General features: G+C 46.9%; 1 protein-coding gene across 3 annotated transcripts in view; it reads left to right on the top strand.

Annotated features, from left to right (window-relative positions):
* GSE1 (Gse1 coiled-coil protein) overlaps nt 1–27,318 on the top strand; it is a 770,474-nt gene that overhangs the window by 673,330 nt on the left and 69,826 nt on the right. For all 3 annotated transcript variants that reach the window (XM_031957167.1, XM_003758460.4, XM_012540351.3), the window contains exon 3: nt 1,753–1,848. In XM_031957167.1, the coding sequence (XP_031813027.1) occupies nt 1,753–1,848 (96 nt within the window). The remainder of the gene's footprint in view (nt 1–1,752; nt 1,849–27,318) is intronic.

Below are 27,318 nucleotides of genomic sequence, written 5' to 3'. Positions count from 1 at the left end.
TCAAAGTAATAATAGCATCAGAGTCAGGGCTACAATTCAGGTTTCTTGATTTCCCCCTTGTTCTTTCCACTAGGCCACTAGGCCTCAGAGCTTCTACAGAGAGAGATTGGGGTGTGGGGGAGGGTGGGTTTGGTGGGGCTGGATTAGATCTTTTTTCTTTTAATGGGCCTGGGAGATTAGAGCCAGAATGGAATTTAGGATTTAGAAGTGGTATGTTTTAGGGATCACCTAATCCACCTTTTTTTTTTTAAACAGAAGAGGAAATTTAGACCGACAGAGAGGAAAGAGATTGTGTTCTGGGTACAGAAAATAAACACTACACACTGAAAGCTTGCAAGGTTACATTGAGGTTACCCTTTTGCAAGGTTACGCTGGTTCATTCTGCTGGCATTATTTCTGGGAGAGAGATCCTGGTATCATGTGAATACATTTCAAGACAAGCTTCCCTTAACCCACTGCTTATAGGAAATACCCACGTACACACTCACAGCAGCATGACAACATACCTCAGTGCCTGCGTCTCATTAACCCATCCCTTCCCCCCTCCCCTTGTCAGTTTTCCTTGCAAAAATAAAAGGTGGCACATTGGGAAGGAAATTGGGGAGGGGGAGATGGTAGACTGTGGGGAGGGGGAGTAATAAGGAAGAAATGAGAAAAAGAAACCCTTTTGCTAGTGTTTGGCAGCCAGGAAAGGGGCACCTGAGGAGGAAAAAGGGGAGGGAGGAAGGCTGTGGCTGGAGGGAAGCTGGGGACAACCGGGAGTCTGCAGAGCAGTCAGGAAATTAAGAGTCAAGTACAGAACCTCGTTAGCAAGCACACAGGCTGCAGGAGAGCAATTCCCACTCTTAAACTTGGAGGCCGTGCTCCCAGATTACTAATTTCCTTGGGTGTTATAAAGCGCTCCTTGGACCGAGTATAGTGACATCGAGTGTCATCAATCTGTCTTGCCAGCTGGGTGGTTGGTGAGAATCTCTGGGAGGCAGAGGAGAAAGCCGGCTCTCTGCTGCTCTCTAGCGAGTCCCGGGCTCCATTGCACTCAATATTGCAAGCTCCTCTCTCCATCACTGACCCCCAGGGCACTGCTCCTCCTAGGTCCATTCCACCCAAGCCCGAGTGATCCCTGCTTGCCTGAATTCTAGAGGGCAAGATGAGGCAGGGCTACTGCTAATCTGATGCCCTGTTGTTGGCCTGCGTGCCCTGGTAAAGGGTGATCCTGATGGAGGTAGAGCCTGTCTCTACTTCAGAGTCCTAGTTTCTCCCTTGTTATGACTATAGAATCCTTTTATTTTAAGGATATCTATGTGGATTCTCTCCCCCTAAGTGTAGCTCTCCAACCCCCTAGAACTAGGTGAGATCATTTGAATTGTGCCTGAAGAAAGGAGAAAAGCCTTAACTACTTGCTGAGTGATCCTGGGTATCATTGATTTTTTTCCTTGACTCAGTTTCCTCATCTGTAAAATGGGGGTGGGGTGGGGGTGGGGGAAGAAGGACCGGATAGTTTCTTCCAGCTCAAAAATTCACAACCCTATGCTGTGATTTAGCAGTTTAATTAGACTGGTCTTCACATAAACCACTGGTTCTTCCAGGACAGAACTGGGCTGATCCCACTATCTTCTCTGGGGTTGGTAAAGACCTAGCAGATCTGCCACAGATTTTGAGACTCCAGGGTCAGACTAACAAGAGCTAAGGCTTCAGTTTAAGCCCCCTTTTCCTCACTGCCCTCAGAAATACCCATTCTTCTCACTTCCACAGCAGCTCCGGTGCTCACTTCACACTGTGCTGGAGATCTTTCTGCTTCCGGCTCCCAAGGAGGTCAGTCCCAGGGTTGGCCTAGCTGGTACAGAGAGGGTAAGAAACTCATGTTTTCTTTTGATTTGTACTCTGATGGAAGGGAGTCGGTAACTGGCTGTGTTGAAGACTGACTGGGTCAGCTGTGCCCCGCCTGAGTGGACAGAGGGGAGACAGTTAACGCTAGCCACATTTTGGAACTCTCTTTTGTCCCGGGGTTTGTCGATGGAAAGATGAACATCCTTCTTCTGTGGCCCCCTCCTCAAAAATCTGTACCCCGGACCGAAAAGATGCCCGGGAGTAGGGATCCAGGAAAGATTCCACCCCACCCTCACCCCCAGGGCTATGGCCAACTCGGAGGCCAGTTGTTAAATTCCCTGCCTGCCCCATCCCTCCCCCTCCTTTCTTTTGGTTGTGGTGACTTCCTGTCTCTAGCTGTCAAGAGCTTTAGGAGCAGGCTGCTTGACCACCCCTCCCCCAGTACCCCCCCCCCCCCAAGTGAATCCACTGGGCTGTGGGTGGTATAAATTACAGGAGTCCACGGTGTGAAGACACCGGGTGGTGAGTAAATTAGAGCATCTGGTCGCAGAGGCTAATAACAGAGGAAGAGACAAACATTAAGGAGGCGCCGGCCAGGGATCGAGGCAAGTCGTAAATGGGAAGGGGCCCCTCCTGCCTGGTGCCTGGGTTGGCTGGCCGGCGCCCGCAGGTAGGAGCCAATAACGGCCTCCTCCCTCCCCCCTCACCCCCCTTCGCCTCGGCCTCGCTGCCTGCCTTCCCCTTTGGTTTGTGGTCTGAGGGGGAAGCCTTGTGCAAGGCATCGGATCCTGCCCCCGCGCGCTCTCCGGCGCGCCGCTGCTCTCCCGGGGCCGGGTCAGCGGGGGGTCCCCGGAGCTGGGTGGGCCCCGTGCCCTCCCCAAGGGTGCGCCCCCTCTCTGTGTCCCTCCCCCCCTTTTCTTTGCAAACCCCACTGGGGGCAGACAGACTGGTTCTGCGCTCACCGCTGGCGCGGGCTCCGAGTGCCAGAAACCCGCCAGCGTCATCAGGAACAGATGGATGGGAGATGGCAGGCGCCCAGCGCTCCCTCCCTTCCCTTCGCAATCCGGGACTGGAGGTGGGAGGTGGGAGGGAGGGAGGAAGGGAGGAGGGCGGTTGGGAGGCCCTTGGGGAATGGTAGTTTGCACACTTGCCAAACGAGTCCAGGGCATCTCTCAGGGCAGGTTTGGGGGCTGGCAGGAGCGCAGCGTTGGCACGGTGGTCTGAAAGCTAAAACCAGAGCGACGGCTGGGCTACCGTGGGCTCCCCCAGCCATAAACGGCGTCTTCTTTCCTCGAGGTTTAAAACCACTCTTTCATCTTAGCCCTCTGCCCTCCCACATACACACTCCGAGACAGCGGGAGAATGAGCACCGAGCCAGAGACCTCCTCCCGGTGACCACCCTGAACGCAGGTCTCTTCTTTTGGCCTCAGTTTCTGCATCTGTAATTTGAGGAACGGTTGGCCTAGATTGTCACCCAAAGGCCCTTTGCAGTTCGGTCCTCAGAGTGCCGGAGGCCTTGGAGCGGAGTTCCGACTACCCGGGCCAGGCTGACCCCGCCCCCAATCCCTCCAGGCGAAGCGAGCTCTATTAACCTCCCGGCTTCCAGGGACGCGGGGCCGAGCCGGGGTTGGACCCGACTGACTCCGGGGCCCTCCGGCGGGGGCGGGGGCGGAGGCGGGGTTGGAGGCTGAGCCCTTGGGGTAGGAGTGGGAGAACCGGTAGCCCAGTCCCTTCCAAGCGGGCTGTGGGTGCCCAGGAATTTCCAGACGCTCCCTGAGTCATACCTGTATGTCAAGTGCTTGGGTGAGGTGGGGTGGAAGAATGAGCTGTGGCCCATCCCCGACTCGGCGAGAAAGCAATGAGTCCGCTTTGGGGTAGGCAATAATGCCACTTTCTGAGGGAAGGAGGCCGCCCTGGTGATGGGTAACTCCCCATCAATTTAACGAACCCCTCCCCCGCTTCCAGCCTCCGTGGCTGGCTTCATCTGTCCCCGGAGAGCTCCCTCCTCCCAAGAGGAGGACTGCCCCCATGCCCATCCATCCCTCTGGACAGCTCCTACTTTCCCAAAACGTGGAAGTCATATTTATCTTTCTTCCATCCCCACATTCAGAGGGATGTCGATTCATAGTAGGGAAGGACTTCCTAGGGCCTCTCATTTTACAGGTGGAGAAACTGAGGCACCGAGAGATTAAGTGAGTCTCCAGAGAATCCCACAATTAATCGTGACTGAAGCAGTTGAACCCAGGTCTGCCTGATTCCAGATCCACTGCGCCACCTAGCTGCATATTGCAGCTCTTGATCCTTTAAAAGAAAAGCTCAAAGTTTTAAGAGATGGGGGCTCTACCAGACTTGGATTCAGGAAGAGCTGCGTTCAAATTGTCCTTCAGGCAGAGGCAGAAAACTGAGTGAGCCTGGGCCAGTCCCTTTGCTACTCTGAGTTCACGTTAATGAATCACAAAATAGGGATAATCATAGCTCCTACTTCGGAGGATTGTTGTGAGGATCATATGAAATCATGTATTTAAAATACTTGGAAAACCTGAAATCTCTAGAAATGTTAGTCGTTTTGTGTGTATGTGAAGGAGAAAGGTCTGTAACCTTCCTTCGAGAAGCAAATCCACGTCATTTTGAAGGGGAGCGGAGGAGACAAATTGGGTCTGCGGTGCATACATAGGAGTCTTGGGTTGAAATAGTTGTGGCCATATCAAGGGCTTGGCTTTTCTTGTTGTTGATCAATTTAATATTCACATATCCAGTACTGGGTTGGGGCTATGGTCGGAGGATTTCCCCCTATGGCTCCTCCCCTTTACCTGTGAATGTCCTGGGCTCACCTGTGTTGTGCTGGGCCTGGCCTGCCTGTGTGGGCTGTCGGGGGGGGGCGGGGGGGGCGGGTGTGAGGATGTATGCACAGTGTGTGTGTGTGTGTGTGTGTGTGTGTGTGTGTGTTTGCGGGAGAAACCCGACACCTCTTGTTGGCTTAGGTCAGGAGCAGGGAAACGAGCCAGTGGCATGGGGCGCGGGCGGGGGAGGGCGTTGGGGTTGGGTGTGGCCTCGGCGGTGGCGGCGGCGGCGGCGGCAGCAGGTGTTTCTTGGCCTGGGCCCCGGAAGCTCCACCTCCCCAGCGGGCCAGCTCCCGAGGAGCCGCGCTGGAGCAGCCCCGGGTGAGCCAAGCAGTTCAGACAAACAGTAGGGTGATGATGGCTACACAATGTGTCAGCTTGCTCTGAGGCGGAGCTGTGGGGCCCTGGCATGAAAGGTGAGCTGGGGACTGGAGGGATTGTGTGCGAGAGTGTGTGTGGCGGGGGTAGGGAGTGCCGGGCAGTCCGGGCGGGGTGCCCCCCCCCCTTGCCAAGAGCCCGCAGGGGGTCTTTGGGCCTTTCCAGCAACAAGTTCTCGGGTTTCGCGGGGTCTGGCTGGCTGGGGAGAAGCGGAGGGGCGGGAGGGAGGCTGAGAGGGGGCGGGCGGGCAGCCAGCCGCAAACGGCTTTCGGCAACTTCCCCCAGAGTGTTGCGGGCGATAAGAGCTGGGCGGGCAGGGAACGAGACCAAAGGGCAGATCCGTCCCCCGTGCGCCCCTCCCCGGCCCCGAAAGCGCCTCCCTGGCGCGCGCGGGGGTGGAGGGAACAGCGGCCCGGGGGCTTCGGGAGCTGCTGGTCTGGGCTCGCTGTTCTGCTCGGCTTAACCGTGCCCTACCTACCCTGCCCCGCTCGGCTCGGCTCGGCTCTCCTCGAGCCGGAGGTCGGGATCTCCGGGTCTCCGGAGCTCAGCCACCCGCACGGAGCAGGCTCGGCTCGGACGGGACTGAGACTCAGGGGCGCGCTTCTCCCCGGCCTCCGGTCGAGCACTCCGAGGCGGGCGACCCTGTTCCTGCCCCTACTCGGCGGGCATCGGGACTCGGATCTGGAGCCGGCTCGTGGAAGGCTCCGCGGTCCGGAGGAGAGGGAGCCGCTGTCTGTGTACGTGTGGGGGAGTGCGTGCGGGTGGAGGGGACGCGGGAGAGCCGGAGGTGGGGGGTGGGGATGGCTGGAGGGTTGAGTCCCGAGGCGGGGGAGTCTCGCTCGCTCCCCAGCCTCCAGTCCCTTTGGGTTGGGAGCGGAGTCGGGAAGGAGGAGGCGGCGGCGGCGGCGGCGGCGGCGGCGGCAGGCAGGCTCCTTCCTTAGCTGCCGAAATAAAAGTTTGCTCAGCCGGCCGGAGGACACGGGCGGCGGCTGCGTGCCCCAATGGCAGGTGTTGGGTGCCCGGCTGGGCTCCCCGGGGCGTGGAGGCTTCGCGGTAATGTTTCGTGGTTTTTCTGTGGTGGTGGTGGGGGGGTCTCTTCGTCTGATTAGAGGGACGGGGCTGATCTGTTAGGCGGGGGTGGCTGAGAGCGGAGCTCCCGACTTGGAGAGGCTCAGGATCTAGCCGTAGCTGCTGAACCCGTGCCAGGGCGCCCCAGCTGCCGCCCGCCTCCTCTCATAGGACGTGGTTCCCCAAAGCCCTCTGGAGCTTGGATGTGGGGCAGACTTCCTTCTTTATTCTCAACTGCCCTTAATAAAGAGATCCCCTTGCAGCTTTTGTGCGTCCCCCCCCCCGCACTCGCCGCCTCTACCTCTGGCAGCGGGGCTGGCATTCTCTACCCTCCCCCCCCCTTTGAATTCTGTCTTCCTGGCTGCTCCTTCCCTCCGCCCGCCCCCACCTCTAAGATGGCCCGGGCTGACTCCCTGATAGGCGGTGAGTAGCCAGCCTAAGTGGAGCCAATTCAATTAGATTGCAGCAACAGAGACACCTCCTTTCCAGCCCTGCGCTCTGGCAGGCTAATTAAATTCCCTTCTTGGAGGCGGACCACGGGTTCAGCTCACCCCTACCCAGCCACCTCCTGCCCTCCGTTCCCTCCCCCCCCCAAGGTTAGCTTTCCCCACCACCCCCCACTTTGGAAGTGGGAGTGATTTCCTCTCCCCTCCCAGCCGGGAGATGCTGCCCTGGAGTGGAACATGATGGAGAGATGGGTTTTGTTTTGTTTTTTTCTGGGGCAGTTCAGGTGTATTGGGGAGAGAAAGGGTCCCGCTCTCCTAAATTGCTGGGGAAGGAGGAAAGGTGGGGGCAGGGCAAGATTTGTTTGGTTTTAAATTCTCAAAGGCCAGCGGTCAGCACCTGCTTTGACTCCTGGAAGGTTGATTGATACAAATAGAACTGACTGGATGGATTGGTCTCTGTCGAGCAAAGCAGCCTTTGTCACCAGAGTGGGTTTAAAATAAATTAAACCCTAGTTAACCCCAAGATGCCTTATCTGAGGAACAAAAAAGGGAGGCTCTCACACTGAGGTTAGGAAAGTTTTGAAAGCCAGAGAAAGCCCTCTCCCGCTCTTAAAAAAAAATGCTTTTGTTTCAGCAGTACTAGTAGCCCCTACAATGCTGAACTGTTTGTCCCCAGTGATTAAGCTGATTTCCAAGACTAGGGGACAAAGAGTCTCAAGGCTTTCTGTGGTCGCCCACCTAGCACTCTGATGTTTGCTTGGCTTGGAAACTTTTTCATTCTGTTTTTTTTTTCTTCATAAACTCCCATCCCTTTCAAAACGATGTACCCCAAATCTTTGATTCTCCCATATAAGCTGGATTTTTTAATAAAAGTCAGTCTTGAATATTATTGCTAATTTTATTGGTATAATATGGACTGTTTCCAGAATGGGTTGTTCCCTGAGAGGAAAAAAAAACAAAACTAAGGGGAGAGGGAGTTGTGTGTGACTTTACTTGACTGAGGTCATACCCCCCCCCCCCACCTCAGACTGATCTGATTAGCTTCTCCAAAGCTTTGTGACCTTACATGAGTCACTTCTCCCTAAAGCTTTTTGTTCCTCACCTGTAGGGTGGGAATTTGGATTACATTATCTCTAAAGTTGTTTACAAGATTAAGATAATTAATTTAGCTCCTAGTACTAGTAAATCTGAAAGCTCCTGTTGCTGGTTTCCCAAGAGTATGTTTGAGTGCATTGATTCTGCTGGGAGGAGGAGGGCCTACCGTTGGTCTTGATGGACAAAATACAGATAGCAGTAATTCCTAATCGTTTGAGTAGAAATCCCAAGTTTTTGTTTAAAAATACCTTGTGGTGTATATTTCAATATATTTGTCAGCATTTCCACAACAGAGCACTGATTTCAGAGAGTGAGAGTTGGTACCTTCTGCTTACTTGAACGGGCTGGGTTGAGAATGATAGTAAAGTGGTAGGAAGTTGGAAGATTTATTTTAGAAGAGAGATGGAAAGTAGAACTTTTAGAGCCTGGAAAAGGAACTAGATCCTGGAAGAAGTGATTTATATGGCTCTCTGAGGGGATTCCAAGATACTATTTCCAAGGGAGCAGCAGGCCTGGAGAGTAGAATACAAATACCAGTTCTGGAAAGAATAGGGGAGGGAACATCTGTTTAAGGGAATCCTGGGATTATTCTTGAGAATTCTGCATTCTGGACAGTTAAGTTAAAAGTTAGAGCTGAAGAGGATAGGGGTTAGGAAATCATTCTGGAAGTTTGGATATCTTCATCAAGGCCTCAGTCTTGATAAGGAGTTTTATGCATAATTTCCCTTATCACTGAAGGAAGTTCCATGGGATGCAACTAGTGTTTTAAGGTGTTTTAAAATCACAGAACTTAAAGGGGAGCAGTTTGTGACCCTAGAGCAGCTGGAGCAGTATTCAGAACCCTTTTTCTCATCCAGGTGCATGGACCCCCTTCTCCTGCAGGTCGGCCAGTAGAGTTTACATGGCGCCACTCAGTGGCCAAACCAGGACCTGAACCTGCCAATCAATCCCTGAACTCCCAGCTTGTGACCATATGGTGTCAGAACTGGACCTTACAAATCAGCTTGGCCCCTTTCCTCAGTTTACCAGTGAAGAGGCTAAGTCACAGTCAGCGAAGCCACTTTCCAGATCTGATAAGTGACCAAGACCCAGGTCACTGGACTTAACATCCCTTTACTCTATTCTGAATGAACTCTCCCTTTTCCTTTCTAGGCCCATGGTGTACTGGGAGGAAGATGGGGCCCCTTAGGATATGGAAAGCATGGGTGGTGGTCATTTTGCCTTGAGAGAAAAGGGAAAGGAAAAAGAGAAGCTTGGCTCTACTCTTCTCCTTCCCCCATTGGGACTTGCAGAGGCTTGTGCCATCAGCCAGCAGGGCCGGTTTTCCCTCCTCTTGGCTCTCCCAATCTAACCAGAACTCCTTGTTCATTCCCAAGCAGAAATTATTACTAGAAATCCAAAAGCCCTGGCAAGGCTCATAAGGTCATTTTTAATAGCCTTTGTTATAGCAACGAATGCATCATCAAAGCCGCAAGACTATGGGACTTATGCCATGCCTTCTCCAGGTCCCTCCCTTCCCCTACAATTTGGTGGAAACCCTTTTTAGCCTACGAAGATGCCCATGGTGTTGTCGACTTAGTAGTTGGTGACCAAGGTTTTGATTTTATTATTTTATTTTTCTGGCTTTGTTTTAAATGGATTTTCATAGTTCTTTGAATCATCTGTGTTAATAGGAATAAAGTAACATTTATATGGGGCTTTTAAAGTTTGCAGTGGGCTTTAAAAGTCTCATTTTATTCCTCACAACAACCCTGGAAGGGGTTGTTTATATTTATTCTCATTTCACAGATGAAGAAACTGAGAACAGGTATTTCAGCTTAGGCGATGACAGATGTTAGTCTCATTTTGCTGAGGAAGAAATGGAGGCAGTTAGGTGACTAACTCAGGGCCACTCAGCTAGTAGGCCGTTTTGGGACTTCTTGACTGGAAGGCTGGTGCTCAGTCTGCTCAGATCATCTATCATGTTTCTTAGTCTATTTAGGTGGTACACAAGAGCCCCATTGAGTTTTCCTGGGCTGAGGAATTTAGCCATAGAGAAATATTGAGCTGAAGGAATCTGGATATAGACATCACTTCATTTGTAAATAAGGTTGGAGGAACCCTACGGGTTGCTTTTTTTTTTAACTGAGGATTAAGTGACTCTCCAAAACTCTATAGCCTAGATGGTAGTCTGGTCAAGTTTAGAACCTGGGTTTTCTGACTAAGAGAATAATAATTACACATGACAATTAAGGATTATAAAAGTCTCCATTGTATCTTACCTCATTTGATCACCTTGCGTAATAAATTCTGCTATCCCCATTTTGCAGATGGGAAGATAGGGGCTGAAAAGGATTAAGTATCACAAGGCTAATTGAAGTGTGACATAGTTTTTGAATATGCGTCTCAAATCCCGCCTCTTTTTAAAATTTGTTTTTATCACTAAACTAAGGCTGATAGAAAAACCTTTCTCATTAATGTTGGCAAGTGTTTATTTTCTAACTACCTATCTTGCGCTCAGCATTGCACCAGGTACCCCCGTGTTTGCAGGGAGGACAAGATGAGAACCCAGTCAGGAAAACCTTAAGGAAATATTGATTGCAGTGACCTTGTAAATGCAGTAAAATGTATTTCTGAGGAATGGCAGCTCAGTGAAGGCAGGAAGAAGCAAGATGGATCTTGATGGCAAATCAGTCCTTCCTTCCCTTGGTTTTTCTCCAATTCACTGGGCTTAGAAGAAGGGACTTGAAGGTCTGCAAGAGATGACGAATGGAAGGCCTCTGACTTCAGTTACAGAGGACTTTTCAAACCTCTTGGGGAAAGACTGGGGCTGTTTGGATATTTTCTTCTAGCCAGATGAAGGCCTAGATAAAAGAATTTCTTCTTAGTACTCCAAATGAGAGAAGCAGACTTAGTAGTCTTTTATCTCTTCCTGAAGACCAAAGGAAGTGGAGATGGTGCTGTAGAAATGCCAGTGATCGCTCCTCTTATTATCTAGCAGTCAGGTGGGGTGGGCTTTCCCTATTGTGACCATGCCTTAGAACTAAGACTAGACCCACTGTTTATCTCTGTGATCCCTGTGGCTCTCACCTCCTCCCCCTTACACTCTGGGACAATTTGAGACAATCTCTGATCTGATAAGAAATAGAGAAAGAGGTTGCTTGGGTTCATAACATGAACTGGCTTGTGTTGATTCCTGCTCCCTCCCCAGAGCAAGTCTTATGAACTGGGAAAGCTCACTTGGATGACTAGGCTCTTAGCTCTGTATTGAGTCCCCAAGGATTTTGCACTATCCCAATTCTTGGACTTACCATCCCTCCCTAATTTTCAGTTAAATCTTTGAATTTCTTGACCTTCCTCAGTTTCTCCAAAATTTTGATGACTTTTGTCTTCAAAGGCACAGTGTGATTAATTTAAGTGTATCTGGCTTTCTCTTCTGGTGCCTCAGTTTTCCCAGTTATAAAATGAGGATGTTAGATTGGATAGTCGAAGTCTTTCATTGTAAATCTCATTATCATTTGGCAAGTACTTCTTCAGGTGCTGCACCTCACAATGGAAATGTGAAAATCAGAGGACTCTTGGTTGTTGATTTTTCACCTTCTCTTTGGTTAATAAAAGTTCTTGAATAATAATTTACTGTATATATATATAAAAGTTGCTTTCTATTAGTTTCCTCATTTGAGACATGTAACAGCCCTTCGAAGTAGGGACTATTGGTATTACTTCAGGCTAAAGTGGTTCCCCCGAGGGAAGTTCCCCCTTGGAGATCTGATTCTAAGCCTGCAACTGGGTTCTGCTACTAGAAAAATTCCACAATTTATCTTTTAATTCGCCTCTGTACTAAGTTCCTAATAGTTGAGAGGTTCAGTCCCCAGTGTTGGAGGTGGAAGAAGAAAGTGCCCTAAAGCCCACTCAACTGCTACACCTTCTTGACAAGAAAGCTAGCAATGGAGCAGAATGTGAGAATACATTGTTGATTTAATTGGATCATGGGACTTAAAGCTGGAAGAGACTCCAGTCTCCAACAAAGGAAGACACTAAGATTCTAAAGTGAATGAATTTGCCCAAGAGTTAGATAGTCAAACTCTGCCTTCCCCCGGCCCCCCATTTCTAAACCAGTGCTCTTCCCTTATTGTCTCTTATTGGTAGGGATTACATTAGATCATCTTTTGGGATCCCACCAGGCTCTCAAATTCTCTGACTCTCCTCCTTTCCATGTTTTTTTAAATGGATCTAATCATAGCGGACCTGCCCACCTCACTGGGTTTCTCTAAGAAACAGTTGAGCTAATCTCTGTGAAAGCACTCCAGAGAAACATAAGGTGTTCCTTCCAAACAATAATAGCTATGAGGAGGTAGGTACCAGGAACCTTTCTTTATCTCCCCCTCCCTGTTCCCTCTTCTGGGAATCAGCCGCCCATTTTTCTCCTCTCTTGTAACCTTCTGTTTTTGGTGCACTTCCCCAAAGTCTTAAACATCACCAAACAACTCCCCTTAGGCCATTTCAACCACAGAATGTGCTGTTCTTGGTGACTTATTGAACTGCTCGGCCCACATGGGTCATAATTATCATTCATTAAAACACATACAAAGCCTTAGGTTTTTCAACCATCAAATTTCTCCCAATTAAATTCCTCTAGTTCTGGGAATACAACAGATTCCTTTCTGGGTCCTAGTACTCAGGAAGGTGGAGAATTATATGCAGGTTATTGTGAGCTTAAATTTTAGAGTTGGATGTGCATTTCAGTGCCCTAGGTTTGTTTTCACCAATGGGCCAAAAACTCCTTGAGGGATGCCCCTCTACTCTTTTTGTGTTTGTGTTCCGACTTGGTTGATTATAGGGGAAGAATTTGGAGGTTTAAGTGTCTTGACCAAGATCATTGCATCTGAAGTAGGAGTCAGCATTTGAAACCAGGTCTCCTGACTCAAAATTCAGTGGTATGACAGTTACACCTAGTAGCTGCCTGTTTGGAGAAGGAGGATTGAGCCAAATTACAGCAATCCATAGCTGCTTCTCCCGCATCCTCGCTCTTCGTCCACAACAATTGCCTTTGCCTTTGGGCAGCAATAAAAGGTATTGATCCCAGAGCCTCCTGTCTTGTATTGATGTTGGATAGGTTAAGCTGTTCTTAAAGGGGGAAAGCATTTATCAAACTGAAACTCAGCCGAGTTTGTGGGACGGGGCAGTAATTGTGTGGATCAGATCCAGAAACACAGAGGTGTCTAGAGGCGGGGATTAAGGAGGGAAATGTCCAGAGGGGAAGACTTTATTGGAAAACCAAAGTCTGTTTTTCTTTTTCATTTCTTTCCCCCCAAGGAATTGTGAGCATCAATTGCAGTCCCTCTGGACTCTAGGGGGCTTATGGACCTTAGGGGGCTGATGGAACTATAGGAAAACCCTCTGGGCTGTGTAGTGGAGAGAAGCGGGAATCTTGGTTTTGAAGCCACATGAGCTGAGTTCATATCCTCCCTCTGATGCTTATAATCTGTATGACTGAGTAAATCACCTTATCTTCCTGGGCTTCAGTTTACTCTGTAAAAGCAGACCCTTGAACCACATTGTCCCTTTTAGCCAGGTATCTGTATTCCTATAGGGAGCTCCCTAGGACAATGGAATATTCAAATCCATGTTTAAAAACCCAAATCCTGGAATTAGAATGGGGACTTAAGTTTGAAGTCCCTCTTAATTCTTTAATAATTGTGTGGCCTTGAATAAATCCCCTTTCCCTCCCTATGTATGTTTTTCCCCCTTAGAAAAATGTGGGAGTTAGACTCCGCCACTAGGGGCCCTTAAGGAAAAGGCAAGTTATCTTGGCAAGATAACTCAGGGGGATTCATGTTTTGAACAGTTTTGGACTAGGCAGCTTCTGTCCCTTCCCACTCTTCAGAAAATTCTTCCTTTTGCCTTTTAATGCTAGTGCCTTTTCTCGATGGATCACTTCCAACTTATCCTACATAAAGCTTGTTTGTACATAGTTATTTGCATACGAGCTTCCCCATTAGATTGTGAATTCCTCCAGATCAAGGACCATGTTTTTCTTTTCTTGATATTCTTAGCATTTAGCTTGATGCTTGGCACTTTGTAAATGCTTAATAAATGTTTATTGACTGACATTTTGGGGATCAGATGTTCCCCCGAGGGAAGTTCCCCCTTGGAGGTCTGATTCTAAGCCGTTATAACTGGGTTCCGCTACTAGAAAAATTGCACAATTTATCTTTTAATTCACCTCTGTACTAAGTTCCTAATAGTTGAGAGGTTCAGTCCCCAGTGCTGGAGGTGGAAGAAGAAAGGGATCCCGGTCCATTAGCTTTGCTATGTCAGTGGGGTGGGGGAGAAGTGTGATGTGATATACATCACGAGTAAGAGAGCTGAGGGAGAGACCCCAGTAAAGTACTGTGGGTGACAAAGGGCCAGCTACAAGGTACAGGTTGTACTTGACCCAAGGAGTAGGCCGATTGGCTGTGCCAGGGGAAAGAAAGGAGGAAGACCAGAGAGAGACAGGGAAAGGGGAGGGAGGGAATGAAGGAAGATAATGAGAGAGACATGGCAGACATGAGAGAGAGAGGGAGGGAGGAAGACAGGAGAGAGAGAAAGAGAGAACACTCTTATAATCTTCTGGTCTTTGCACTGGGAGGTTCTGCCTCCTGGCCCCCACCGCTCACTCAGAATTCGGGTTAAGCCCAGGTGCTCCCTTTTCAGAGGAGCTGCTTCCCACTTGCATTGTCTCTCTCCTTTCCCCTTTCTTCTCCCGGCGCATCTGCTGTTCCAAATGGGCTGGGAGGGGGTGGGAATGGCCGGCGGGGTAGGAGGCTATTCCAGCTTTCTCCTCCTGCCTTTTCAGTCAAGTTTAAAACGCGACCTCTGGGGCCTGAGGGGAGTATTCTGAGTAACAATAAGGTGCCCTCTCTGCCTTTCCGTAAGAGTTTGGCCATATCCTGTCTGCTTTAACTTTTCCTGTGTAGATAGCTTTTCACAATGCGATTATAACCTCCTACTCCATTGTCCTGGATTGTCGAAGGTTGCTCTGAATCCTTCCTGGTGGAGGCTGATGATGAGGCTCTATTATTTATTCTCTGGCTTCATGGTCAGTTTCCCACTTAATTTATATGCAGCTACCCTCCACCCCCATCTTTGCTAGTTGAATGCATGGACACCTGGATCTTCTCAGCTCCCCTGGAGGAAAGGCTGCAAATAGGGATATTTCCATTTTCCTTGTGAAGACACTGGGGGTTCAGCAAAGGGATGTGAGTTCAGATTATAGGTTACAGGAGGACCCTCGGTCCAAACCATTCCAGAGAAACAGTCCAGAGAAGAAAAGAAATCTGTCCGGGGACCTGGAGGCAAATCCAGACTCTTGACTCCAAATTCCTTCCTCTTGACTCTTATTTTTTTACCTCTTTCATCTCTGAAGATCAGTTTGCTCTAGAGGGCCTTTCCGGCCTGTCTCCGATTTTCAGAAAGGCCAGTGGGCATCCATGTGTGACAAATACCCTGCTCTGCATTCAAGTGTTGGGGCATCCAATGTTGTCGCCTCGAGTCTCACCTGGCTTGCTGCATGAGGTGGGGAATTTGCATTTCTAGGTCCCATGGAAGGTACCAAATCACACTTGGCCAACAATCGGGAGCTTTGAAGGCCTCTCTTAGCACCCCCTCCTCGGTTCCTGGAGTGCAGCTCCCTTGTTCTCTGAAGTGTGAGGGATGTCAGACGGAGCCTGAAGTGTAATTAATACATAGGGTTTGGAGGATCGCGAGGCTTCTAGGGAAGAGGAAGAGAAAAGGCAAGCAGTCTGTAAACCACACTTGTGAATGCAGGGCATCTGTTGACCTTTAAACAACATGACCACTTAGCCCTGTGAAATGGGCTGCCTCGGGAAACCCTGGGTTCCTTCTCCCTGAAGGTCTTTCCCAAATGGTCATCTGATCTGGGCCAGATGTCAGGGAGGGAATTCTTACTCAATTGTGGGGGGAAGGGGGAGTAGACAATTCGAGGTCTCCTCAGTTCTGTGAGGCTTTCATCCAATCAGTTAACCTCTTCTCACTTTCCTCATCTGTAAATGAAAAACTAAAACTAGTGCTCTGTGATTCCTGGAAAATACTTTATATGCTATAGAAAAGTGAGCTACTACTTCCTGAGGGCTTGTGAAGAAAAAAATGGTATCATTAGGGAAGCCTGGACTCCTTGTCAGAGGATAATTTTCACCTCCTTGGCCTTTTTCCATAAGTACTTCTGAGGATCTGCCCAGCTTTCCTGAGCAGCCTTCCTTAGACCTGAATGGATCATTTCCCTCTCTGATCCCACAAGTCATAAACTCAAAAAGATTTAGTCATTTTCTCTTTTCTCTATTTACAGATTAGTAAACTGAGCCCAGATAGGGATATAGCCAAGGTCAGACAGGATATAGCAAATGGCAGAACTCAGACTACTTACTGGGCCCCCTGGTTCCAGAGCTAGGACCTTTACACAGTACCATGATGTCTTCGGGGTTGATGAGTTTACAGTCTACTTACTCCCACTATGCAACTATTTAGATTACTTGAAATCATTAGTTTATTAAGTAGAAATTAGTTTATAATTTAGGTCAATTGTGCAGATCTGGAGAATTTTCTAGGCAAAAAAATGCCTGTCTTTATGATAGGAATTGTATCACTCCCTAATTTTTTCTGTAAATTCAGATGTTAATATAATAAAATATATTAATATTAACAATATATAATAATAGTTAATAATATAAATACATTGAACAGTCTTTATTAAAAAGCAGTGTACATCTGTACTTTTTTGACCACAAATCATTCTAAGGGCACTCTGTAAATTGAGTTAGACTTGAAAGTATGAGGGACACTTTGTAAATTGAGTCAGACTTGAAAGTATGAGGCATTTAAGTACTCTAACACTAAATAGCGTGCCTGACCTGTAGGCAAGAAGACCTGAATTCAAATTTCATGTCAGACATGTTAGTCTAATGCTAAGCAAATCACTTCTTCCAAAAAATGGAGCTAAAAGTAGCACCTATTTTTCAGGTTTTTAGTGAGGATAAAATGCAGTATTTGTAAAACTGTTTCCTAAACTTAAAATCGACATTAATGCCAGTTAGTTTCTATTAACTTTGGGCAGGTAAGGGGTGCCTTAGATAGAATGCTGAGCCTGGCTTGCTAGCTGTGTCATCCTGGGCAAGTCACTTAATCATAATTGCCTCAGTTTGCTCATCTGTAAAGTGATCTGGAAAAGGAAGTAGCAAATCATTCCAGTATCTCTTCCAAAACAAACTGCAGATGGAGTTGTGGAGAAGAGGACATAAGAAATCTAATTGTAGGGTCTCCTCTTCTTTTCTTTTGCTGAGTCTAAGTAGCACCCACCATACCTGGAAAAGTTTGAGTCTTCCTTTAGACTCTCCATTCCTTTTCCCCCGAGGCAATTGGGGTTAAGTGACTTGCCCAGGGTCACATAGCCAGGAAGTGTTAAATGTCTGAGATCAGATTTGAACTCGGGTCCTCCTGACTTCAGGGCTGGTGCTCTAACCATTGCACCACTTAATTGCCCCCAAGGAATTGTGTCCTAATCAGAGCAGAGTCTTCCTTGTCCAGCCAACTAGCTAATGTCACCAGTTTATATGTAGCCAATGTGGTTTAAAGTTAGTAGCTGGTTTGTAAGAATGGTCCATTGTGTTTAATGCCAATATGATATTCAGATCTCCTCCCCTTCACCATATGTTTTTACAGTCAAAGCTGTTACTCCAGTCATGTTAAATTGAAAGCATCAGCTTCTCCTTTTCAAAATTCCTGATCCTGGCTTTCAAGACCCTTCACAGGTCAGCTCCAAAATGACCTTCTTACCAGTATATCTAGTTTTTATTCAGAGACTCCAACAAAGCTGGAGTGTCTTCCATCCTTTCTTCCTATCTGTCCCTCCTTTATCCCAGTCTTTGCTCACACTATCTTCCCATAGTCCCTCCCTCCCTTCCTCCCCCAGTCCCTTTTGGCTAATGTTCCTCCCTCTCTCCAAGACCCAGTCTAGGTGCCACTTCCTTAGTGAATCCCCCACCCCCAGCCGAAAGTGATCTCTCCCTCCTCAAATTCCTGTGGCCCTTTGCCAGGACCTCTATCCTACTCCCTTATCTCACCTCCCCTTGTCTCCTAGCTATTTTGTGTACATGCCTTTCAGTCCTATTAGATTTCAAGCTCTTTGAGGGGGGCAGAGTCTGTTTTATGTCTTTATCACAGTGCTGAGCCCACTGGGCTTTCCACTGTAACAGCCACTTAATAAATGTTTTCTTAAATTGATTTTTTTTTTTTTTTGTCCTTCCATATGAGTGAAACTTGTGATCCAGATTAGATCCCTCTCTTCCTCCTTCCACAAACACCTTCTTTTCTCATTGTGGCATCTGGAATTGGGAAGACCTGAATTCAAATCTAGCCTTATAGAATGGCTGTGTAACTGAGCAACTCATTTCACCTCTGCCTGCCTTAATTTCCTCATTTGTGGGAATAACAATATCTACTCACAGGATTGTTGTGAAGGTCAAAGATCAAATGATATATTTATAAAGCAAAACTTGATGCTTGTCATCATCAAACTTGTCTCACAATATTGAGTCTTTCCTGTCCCTTCGTTATTTCTTTCCCTTCTTTTAAACGTGTTCATCTAAACTGTGGAGAGGGATGAACTTGACTTTCTAAACTTCTAATTATAGTAGAAATGTTTTCCCTCCCCACCCCATAATGGCCAAGTTTCCCATGGAGAGTAGGGCAAATACCAGCCATGTTTCTGAACATTCTGGCTTTGGCTCTCAAGGCCCATGGAAACTTAGGAAATGACTTTCTGTTCACTAAGTCCTCCTCCTCCTCTTCCGCCTCCTCCTTCTCCTCTTGTTCCTCTTTCTCCTCCTCCAACCTTTCATCTGCATGGAAGCCAGCCCTCCCTTTCCTCCTTTGGCTTCTCCAACCTTGCCCTCTCAAAGGACTTTACTAGCATCCAGAAGTTCTTTGTGAGGGAAGCACTAAAGATGGCTCAGAAGGTTGTTAGAAAGAGCAAAGTGGACAAAATGGGGCCAACGTCATGCACTGTAGCTTCCATAGTCCGAGACTTCGGACTTAGCCAGATCTCTTACAAAAGTGAACTCTTGATCATGAGGGAGAACTTTGCTAACCACTGGATGAATTAGCCCCAATCCCCAGCTTGACAGGCAGAGTTGCCATTTCCCTAGCAACTGGAATCAACCACCTCTCTGAGAGACTGGGTCTGGTGCTTTTCTTGCCTAAAATCCCCTGCAGTATGTGGACCCATGGTCCATTCTAGGTTTACCATAACAATGACCACTGAGTATTTCTTGACCAAATCTTTTGTCTAAGTAACTAACTTGTCTTCCATAATTGCTTGTGGAAGCTGGGCTCCAGCTCCATTCTGCTCTCTAGGTCTAGATTTAGAGGTGGCCTTATGAGTAGAGGTAATCACTACTTGTAATATAGTGGGAAGAAGGAGCTGAATTCAAATCCCATCTCTGATACTCACTTCTCACATAACCTTGGTCCATTCCCTCCTCTGTAATATGAAGGACCTGAATTAGACAATCTCAGAGATCCCTTGTGGTGCCATACAGTAATGGCCCCATGACCCAACTGTGTGCCTTGGAGCTACCAATGATTCTGGAGCTAGAGCTAGAGCTGTGGAGAATTTTCTCCCCCCTCCCCAGAACCATTTGTGGAGCCACTAACTTGGACCAAGAGAAACCTTGAGCTTCCTTTAACCACCAAGGGCTCAGATGCCTGAACAAACCTCCCTGTTGGCTGAGAAAGGAAGCCACAGAGCCAAGTATTGAAGTCTCTAAGAAAGGAAGGAGAATGACCTGGAGGATGATAAGGCTTTTCGGTCTCATCTGCTGCCAGCCCAAGTTTCTCCTGACCTTATTAAAAGAAACCTTCCATTTGAAGTCCTTCTGATTGTGGCTCAAGATATCTCTATCTATTTTTACTTTTACAGACAAACTGATTTTTAAAAAACAGTCCCGTTTCAAACAAGAGGAAAAAGTGCTATCTTGCCTCATTTCCTTCCCAGGCACCTTTCTTGTAAGTTACTCCCTTGCAATGTGGCTTCTGATTCTTTGACTAAATCGATCTTTTCAATGATCTCTTGACATCCAGTTCTGTTGGCCTAGTCTCAATTCTTTCTCCTATCTAATGGCAACTCACTTGCAGTTTTTAACAACGCTGACCCTGTCCCTCAATGCCCACGAACTTTTTTTCTTTGTTTGCATCTTGTGATGGCCCCTGATTCTCCTCTGCTTGTGATCCTTGTTCTTGCTCACCAGGCTCTTCTGAATCACCCAGTGCGGATGTCCCTAAAGATTCCTTCCTGTCCCACCTTCTTTTGTTTTCCCATGAAGTTTCATCAGCTCTGATGCCGTTGTCAGTTCTTCCCATGGAGATAATTCTCATCTATATGTGCAGCCCACTCCCAAACATCTCCACCTCTTGTCCCTTAAGTCCCAATTCCTTGTCTCCCTAAAGCATCAGTGTCCTTTCAGTCACTAGAATGCATTTTTATCTCACAGCTGGCATCAAATGGGATGATGTATATAAAGGACTTAATTGTCAGTCCCAACTCCTAATAGAATTTTGGTTTTTGTGTCCATATCCCCTGTGCCTTGCACTTGTTAACTCCAATTTTAAAAATTAACTCAAATCGGACATTGGAAAACCATTCTTTGGCTTTTTTAGGGGGAGTAGTCCAAGGAGGCCAGGTGTGAGCCTTTTCTTATTAACCGGGCGATCTCAAGTCATGTCACCCAGCCTGTTTGAGAATTTGTTCCCCTAAAATGGGACTAACTACTGCCACTCTCCCCAACTTATTAAAGGATCAAATAAAGAAGTGTGCAGAACGCTCTCTTTTAAATGAATTTGCTATTATTAATAACCTGGATTTGAAGTAGGCACACAGGTCCCACCATCAGTGACTTGAAGGGTCCTGGAAGGGATGGGTCAGGGTAGTGCTTAGTAAAAAGTTTCCAATTTTCCCTTCTTCCCTTGGTGGATCTTTGTTTAGACATGAGACTGACTCCAGTCTCAGCTTATTTTTTAAAAAAGGGCTGGTCTCTGCCTGGTTTTATTTCCCCCCCCCCCATAACTAACAATACTTACTGCAATCAATACAAACAAACTGCAGGTTTCCAACCTTAGGGAGTAACAAGGCTCTCCTCTTTTACTCTCTGCCCTAACACACAATCTTAGATTTAGAAGAGATTTCAGATCATTTAAGTCTATTCTTCCCCAACCAGTAGCAGAATTCTCCCTTTGACCTGCCAGCCTAGTAGCCTTCAAGTGCTACTTACCAGTTCATAAGAAAGTGCTCTATAAAACTGACCACTACATATGTGCCCTTCCCCTCTCCATCCCCAAATCTAGGCTCCACAGCTGCTTAAAATAATTTTTTCAAATACTTTTTCTATCTGTTCCCTTATTCCTCTTCATTCACTTATCTATTAAAAAAAAACAAAAAACTTGCTGTGATTTTCTTGCAGAAGTCTTGGGAGTGTGGCTTTTAAAGCTTTCCCCTGACCCCCAACCTCTTCTCTCTCCTTTCTTTCTCCATGTGCTCTGCCTTAGGGAACATCAGCTAGCTGTCCCTGAAAGGATTCTGGTTTTTTTCCGCCTTCCCCAGTTGATGTTTCTTACTTGCTGACAAACCTGCTTGTAACTTCTGATGAGTGGAAATTAGGAGAAGTAGAATTTTGCTCAAAGAAAGGAATTCTTAAAAATAAGGGAGTAGGAGAAAGAAGTAGGGAGTTCCCAGACAAGAGAGACAGCCTGCCTGACCATTTGTTTGAATGTTGGAAGAAGGGTTTGGAATGGTATTGTGAGTACTATATGCTAGATTTGGGAGTAAGAAGATGGGTGGAATTCAGATTGCCTCACAGTGGGCCAAGTAACCAAGTGACTATGGGCAAGAAACTTGGACTTAGATTATTTTCTTTTGGGGGGCGGGGGGGGGGGGGGGGGGGGGGAGTCAAAGTTAAGTGATTTACAAAGGATCACACAGCTACTAAGTGTCTGAGTCTGGATTTGAATTCAGGTCTTCCTGATTCCAGGATCAGTGCTCTATCCACTGCACCACCTAGCTGCTACAGACAATATTTTTTCCTAAGGTTTTCCCCAATTCTAGAATTGTGTGTTTAAATATTGGGCAGAAGGAAGGCCAGAGACTAATAATGTCAATTAACCTCATTTGACTTTGACTCTCCCTTTTAAGACCATTTCAGTACTTAACATGAACAATTTCTTTCATATCAATTTACTTTGAGTTTATATAAGTGTTATGTTTTCAATTCTCAGCCTTCTCTCAATTAACCAGAATGCTTGTGGAATGAGATGTTCTGCTTAATTTAATTTTCAGAATCAGCTAGATAATCAGCAAGCATTTATTAAGCACTTGCCATGTGCCAGGGCAGCTAGATGATGGAGTAGATGGAGGCACTGGGCCTGGCATCAGAAAGGCTCATCAGCCATACTAGCTATGTGACACTGACTGGGTAACCCAGCTTGCCTCAGTTTCCTCATCTGTCAAATGAGCTAGAGAAGGAAATGGCAAACCAGTAGACACATCTTTGCCAGGGAAACCTCAAATGAAGTCAGGAAGAGTCAGACATTACAATTGAACAATAAAATGTACCAATCACTGAGATACAAAGGAAAAAAAAGCCCTTTTCTCAAAAACCTTCTGCCCAATATAAGAAAAAAGGAGTAATGGTTTGTTCATTATGAACAACATGAACTCCAGATGTTACCTCCCATTCCCTGTAAATTTAATATTTTTAATTGTCTAGTTTGGTTAGGTTGTGGTTGTTTAAGCAGAGAATACTTTCTGTTTTGACACTTGTTGGAGATCTTTCCAACATGGACAGTCCCCATCTTGGGAAAAAAAACGATTGAATATTTCCTTGAGTCAGTATCTTGCCAGCAGAGCCCCCACTGAGAATGATATCAGCTACCAAAAGGAAGTAGAAGGGCCACAGGATCCTTGGTAGGAAGATGTGTCCACCTCCCCCTTCCCTCCTCCCAACCTTCCCCCTTTTCATTTATCGATGAGGAAATGGCAGCCCAGACAGGTTAAGTCAGTGAAAGAGCCAAGACTTAAAACGCTAGGCCCTCCAACTTTAAATTCAAATTTGTTTGCCACTGTTGGCTCCCGGATGGCGTTGGCAGCTGGGCCAAATGGTGGGACATAGGTCTAAACTAGGAGGGAAGCTTAAGAGGCTGTCTATCTGGTTTAACTTGTTCCCTACACAGATGAAGAAATTTCAACCTACAGAGATTAAGTAATTTGCTTAAAATCACTATGATAGTAACTGTCACAATGATAGGATTTGAATCCAAGTCCAATTTTTTCTGCAAAGTTCAAGACATTTTCTACTTCACTGCACTGTCTCAAGTCTAGATGCAACCTGAATTAAAAAAACAAACACAAAAAACCAAAACTAAGTCCTCCATTTGAGCTTTTTTTTTTTTAAATACAGATCTTTTTCTTAAAAGAATACAACAATTAAAAAAAAAAAACCCTGAATAAGTGGGTTAGTGGGTTTCTGCAGCTTCCTTGACATGAAACCATGCCCCTTCTCTTTAGTCCAAAGCTCTCCATTTAATTGGTAGGTTTTGTTGACTGACAGTTTGGAATTTGTTGTGTCCCAACCTGCAGCAGCTATTTAGTATTTAGATAGTGGAGGAGTCCTTAAAGGTGTGTGTGTGTGTGTGTTTTTCTGAGGTCAAGATGAAGCCTTCTGGCCTGTTAATCTGAGGTTGTATCTGCTATCTTACTTTGCCTCAACAATTAGAATGGTAATAATTGACCTACTGGTCATTATTTCAACACAGTAATTGTATAAATCTAAGTCAGTTCCAGCTTGGGATTGTGGGTAAGGAAAAAAATGCTGCTATATCCATCATCTTGAATGAAAGTGTGTATACATGTATATATACACATTATATTTATATATATGTGTTTGTGTGTATATACACATATATGTATATATGTGCATGTGTGTATGTGTATATAGATATATGTATAGTAGGTGAGAAAAGGCCGATACTGTATCTAGTGAGAAAAAATACTATGTCCATCATCTTGAATGAAAGTGTGTAAACATGTATATATTTATATATGTATATGTGTGTATGCATATATATATATACACACATTTATGTATATATAGATATATGTATAGTAGTTGAGAAAAAGCTGATACTGTATCTAGTGAGAAAAATGCTGTGGTGTGTATACATATACACACATTATATTTATATGTGTGTATGTATGTATGTATGTGTGTATGTATAGATATCTATGTGTAGTGAGAAAAATGCTATGTCCATCATCTTGAAGGAAAGTGTGGATACATACACACACACACACACACACACATAGAGCACATATATTGTGGGTGAGAAAAAACGATACTGTATTTGGCTTCTTAAATCAAAGTGCTCACGTGTACACACACACACACACTCTCACACACTCACACACTCACACACTACCTCCCTTCCTCCCTCCCTCCCTCCCTCCCATCGGCCAACCTCTGCAATCTTGCAGTGTGCTTAATGAGAGAGCACAGGCCCTACCCTAATCTTTCCAGGAGGTGGGGGACCTTTTCACACTTCTCTTCCCCCTCCCTTCCCCTCACACTCATAAACTGTTGTGAGCAGGTGAGCGCAGAACATGCCAAAAGGCAAATGTATTTATGAATTTATTATGAAGTGTCTGTTATGGAACCTGGAGATGGGGGGAGGGGGTTAGCGTCATCTGCTGCTATGTGTTGTGTGGGGTGACCCCAGACTTGTTACTGTGCTGAAGCATCGTCCCTTTGGGGGAGTGGGGGATTGTGGGGGAAGGAGGCACCATGCAGAAAGCTGGGGGACGCCCTGTATTTGTTCACAAACATTTCTTTCTGTGGTAATGAAAAATTACCAAGAGGGGTGATTAGGAAATTCAGGCCGAGAATGCGGGCCTGTGACTAAATGTGAGGGCCTGCTGTGCTGAACCTCACAGGGTGTAATTACCCTAGGGGGGGTTGTCAAGGGGGAAGGGGCGGATTGGTGCTTGAACTGGGACCCAGCAGAAAATTCATCTAAGCTATTAGCTTGTAATTACAGAGCATAGAGGTAGCAGGCCTGAGGTCTGGTGTCGGAGAAGAGCTGGGGATGAAAGGAAGGAGTAATTATGGAATCTGCAGGAGGCAGGCAGACTGCTGATTAGTCATGCTCCCTGAACCATTTATGGAGGGGAGGGAGAGAGGGAGAGAGATACCATATTTAATATAGTAGAAGAGGCTTTTTATTTTTTCCTTTAAAACAAAAATCTGTTGTGAGGTGTGTGGGTGGGTGGGTGGAGGGAGAACTGAGTGTGAATTTATGTTTGCTTTGGTAGGTCCTAATGTATCGATGGGCACCCAGCTTGATAATACATCAGAGAAAGAATACAGTGTACATCTGGGGATGGAGGCCCAAATTTTTGGTCTCTGCTCTTGCTGATAACTCTAAGTGACCTTGAACTCATCGCTTTTCCTCCTGATCCTCCTGTAAAAACGAGGAGGGACCAAAAGACAAATGAGCTCTAAGGTGTCTTAAGTACTAAAAGTCTGTGCCCTTTGCCAATCCGCCGGCCTTCTTCAGTGCTGGGATTCTGTGCCATCCTTAAGACTAGCACTGGGGCGACGGACCCTAACTCCTCGGGTGGGATTTACTCTTACCGATACACGTGTCTCGTTGGGAAGGAAATGAGAAGTTAGGGGAAGGGAAGAAAAATCAGAGTATTGGTCGAAGGAGCTGGCAGTGGAGAGCAGGACGCCCCTTTGGCCCGGGCTTTCCCCAGCTTTTGTAACAGATTTTTCCTTGCTTGTCCATCGACAAGATTTCGTGATCTCCACCCTGTAATACAGCATGGGACCAGCAGATTGGGGAAAGGGGGGCGGTGTTGCGTCCTCGCCCCCCTGTGAGAACTCGGGAATAATTCGGAGACCGCAGCTCTCCTCGCCGGGCCAGCGCAGGCATCCTTTGGCTGAATTGCAGGCGGAGCAATCTGGCTACAAAGGGAGGCTTAGGGGAGTTGGCTCCCCTGGGGGCTCAGCCGGCAGCTTGCTTGGACTTCTGCCAGCTAGCCTTTGCTTGGGTCTCCAGCGATGGCTGAGGATGGCTTTGGTTATTATGTATCCCGGATGGTTATTTTGAAACCGCTCTGGTCAGTGTTACTCGAGCAGGCTTGTAAACTTGGGTTTGGGGCGGGGTGGACGGGGAGGCGATAAGCATAGATGCATGGCCTGGGAAAGGAGATGGGGAGGAGGGGGGAGGGGGAGAAGAGGAAGGGAAACAAGGGCTTTCTTTCCTTCCAAACTCCTGGGGCTGATTTTCTCCCCGGCGCCTCCATTTTGGAGGCTCTACAGCCCCCAGGCTTGAAGGGATTGTACTGTAAGAAGGGAGATCCCCCCTGGCTCTTCGCCCCTGCTGCTGCCCACCCGACCCCTCCCCCCAATATCCCTGCCCCCCAAACCCTCATCCATCACAGCCTTCCTGCTGAGGATTTTATTCCCAGCTGTTAAGTATAATGAATTTACATGAGCTGATAATGTAGACAAGAATTCAGTCAATGGCTGAGAGCGCAGAAGTTAATAAATGCCTGTATAATGAGGGCAGGGGGAGTGAGATCCCAGTACTCATTCAAGGCCTCCGGAGGGCACCGGGGCCAAAGTTTAATAAATGCTGACTGACGCCCAGACCGGGTCCTCCCTCCTTCCCTCCCTCCATCCCTCCCAGCTGGGGGTGGGAGCTCCCAGGGCCTCACAGCGACACCTGCTGGTGTCTGCCCGAGGCATCAGCTGGAGAACACCTGCTGTTTTCTTTGTTTGGGTGCTTGGGAATCATGGGCTTGAGCCTTGCTCGGGACCTTGCGGTTCACCTAAACAACCCCCTCCTTTTACAGAGGAAGAAGCTGAGGCTCTCAAAAGCTGTGAGTCAGCGCCTTACAAATACCAAAGGGTAATTTGAACCCAAGACCTCCGATTGAAATTCAAAAGGCCATTATTGCTTCTTAATTTTAAGAAGTAGTCATTCTAAATTAAATTAAGAATTAATTTAAATTTAATTTTTTAATCAACAAAATTCTTTTCTCTCTCCATCTTGGCTCCCATTGGAAGCAACACACATTTATTAAAGGCTTACTATATGCCGGGCCAAAAAACCAAAAGAAAGAAAGAAAACAATCCTTCTCACTCCAAACATGTTGGACAGTATTGTTAACCCTGATTTTTCTCATGAGGAAACTGAGATTCAGAGGTCATGGTTTATCCTAATTCACTGGGTAGAAGCCAAGATTCAAACTCAGGTTTTCTTTTGCCTTTTTAAATCATTCTTTTCCCTGGTGCCAGTAAGGGAGGACAGCTTTTAGAAAAGCAGACTTGTCTAAATTGTTATTCTATGGGGAGAGACACCAATCTGTCTTAACTGGGGCTAATGATAGCTTATGTTTATTTAGTGATTAACAAAATGCCTTAGACCTAGCTTCCTGTCCATTCTAGGGTTCTATACATATATTATGATTATCTTAAAGATGAAGAAAACAGTGGCTTGCTGAGGTTACTGGGATTTGCCTGAGGTCACACAGCTGGTAAGTGCCTGAGGCAGAATTTAAGCCCCAAGTCTCTCTG

Source organism: Sarcophilus harrisii, chromosome 2 (assembly GCF_902635505.1).
Source record: "Sarcophilus harrisii chromosome 2, mSarHar1.11, whole genome shotgun sequence".
In the NCBI taxonomy this organism is placed as follows: domain Eukaryota; kingdom Metazoa; phylum Chordata; class Mammalia; order Dasyuromorphia; family Dasyuridae; genus Sarcophilus; species Sarcophilus harrisii.
The sequence above is the reverse complement of the archived record's forward strand: the minus strand, read 5'-3'. Positions and strand labels throughout refer to the sequence as shown.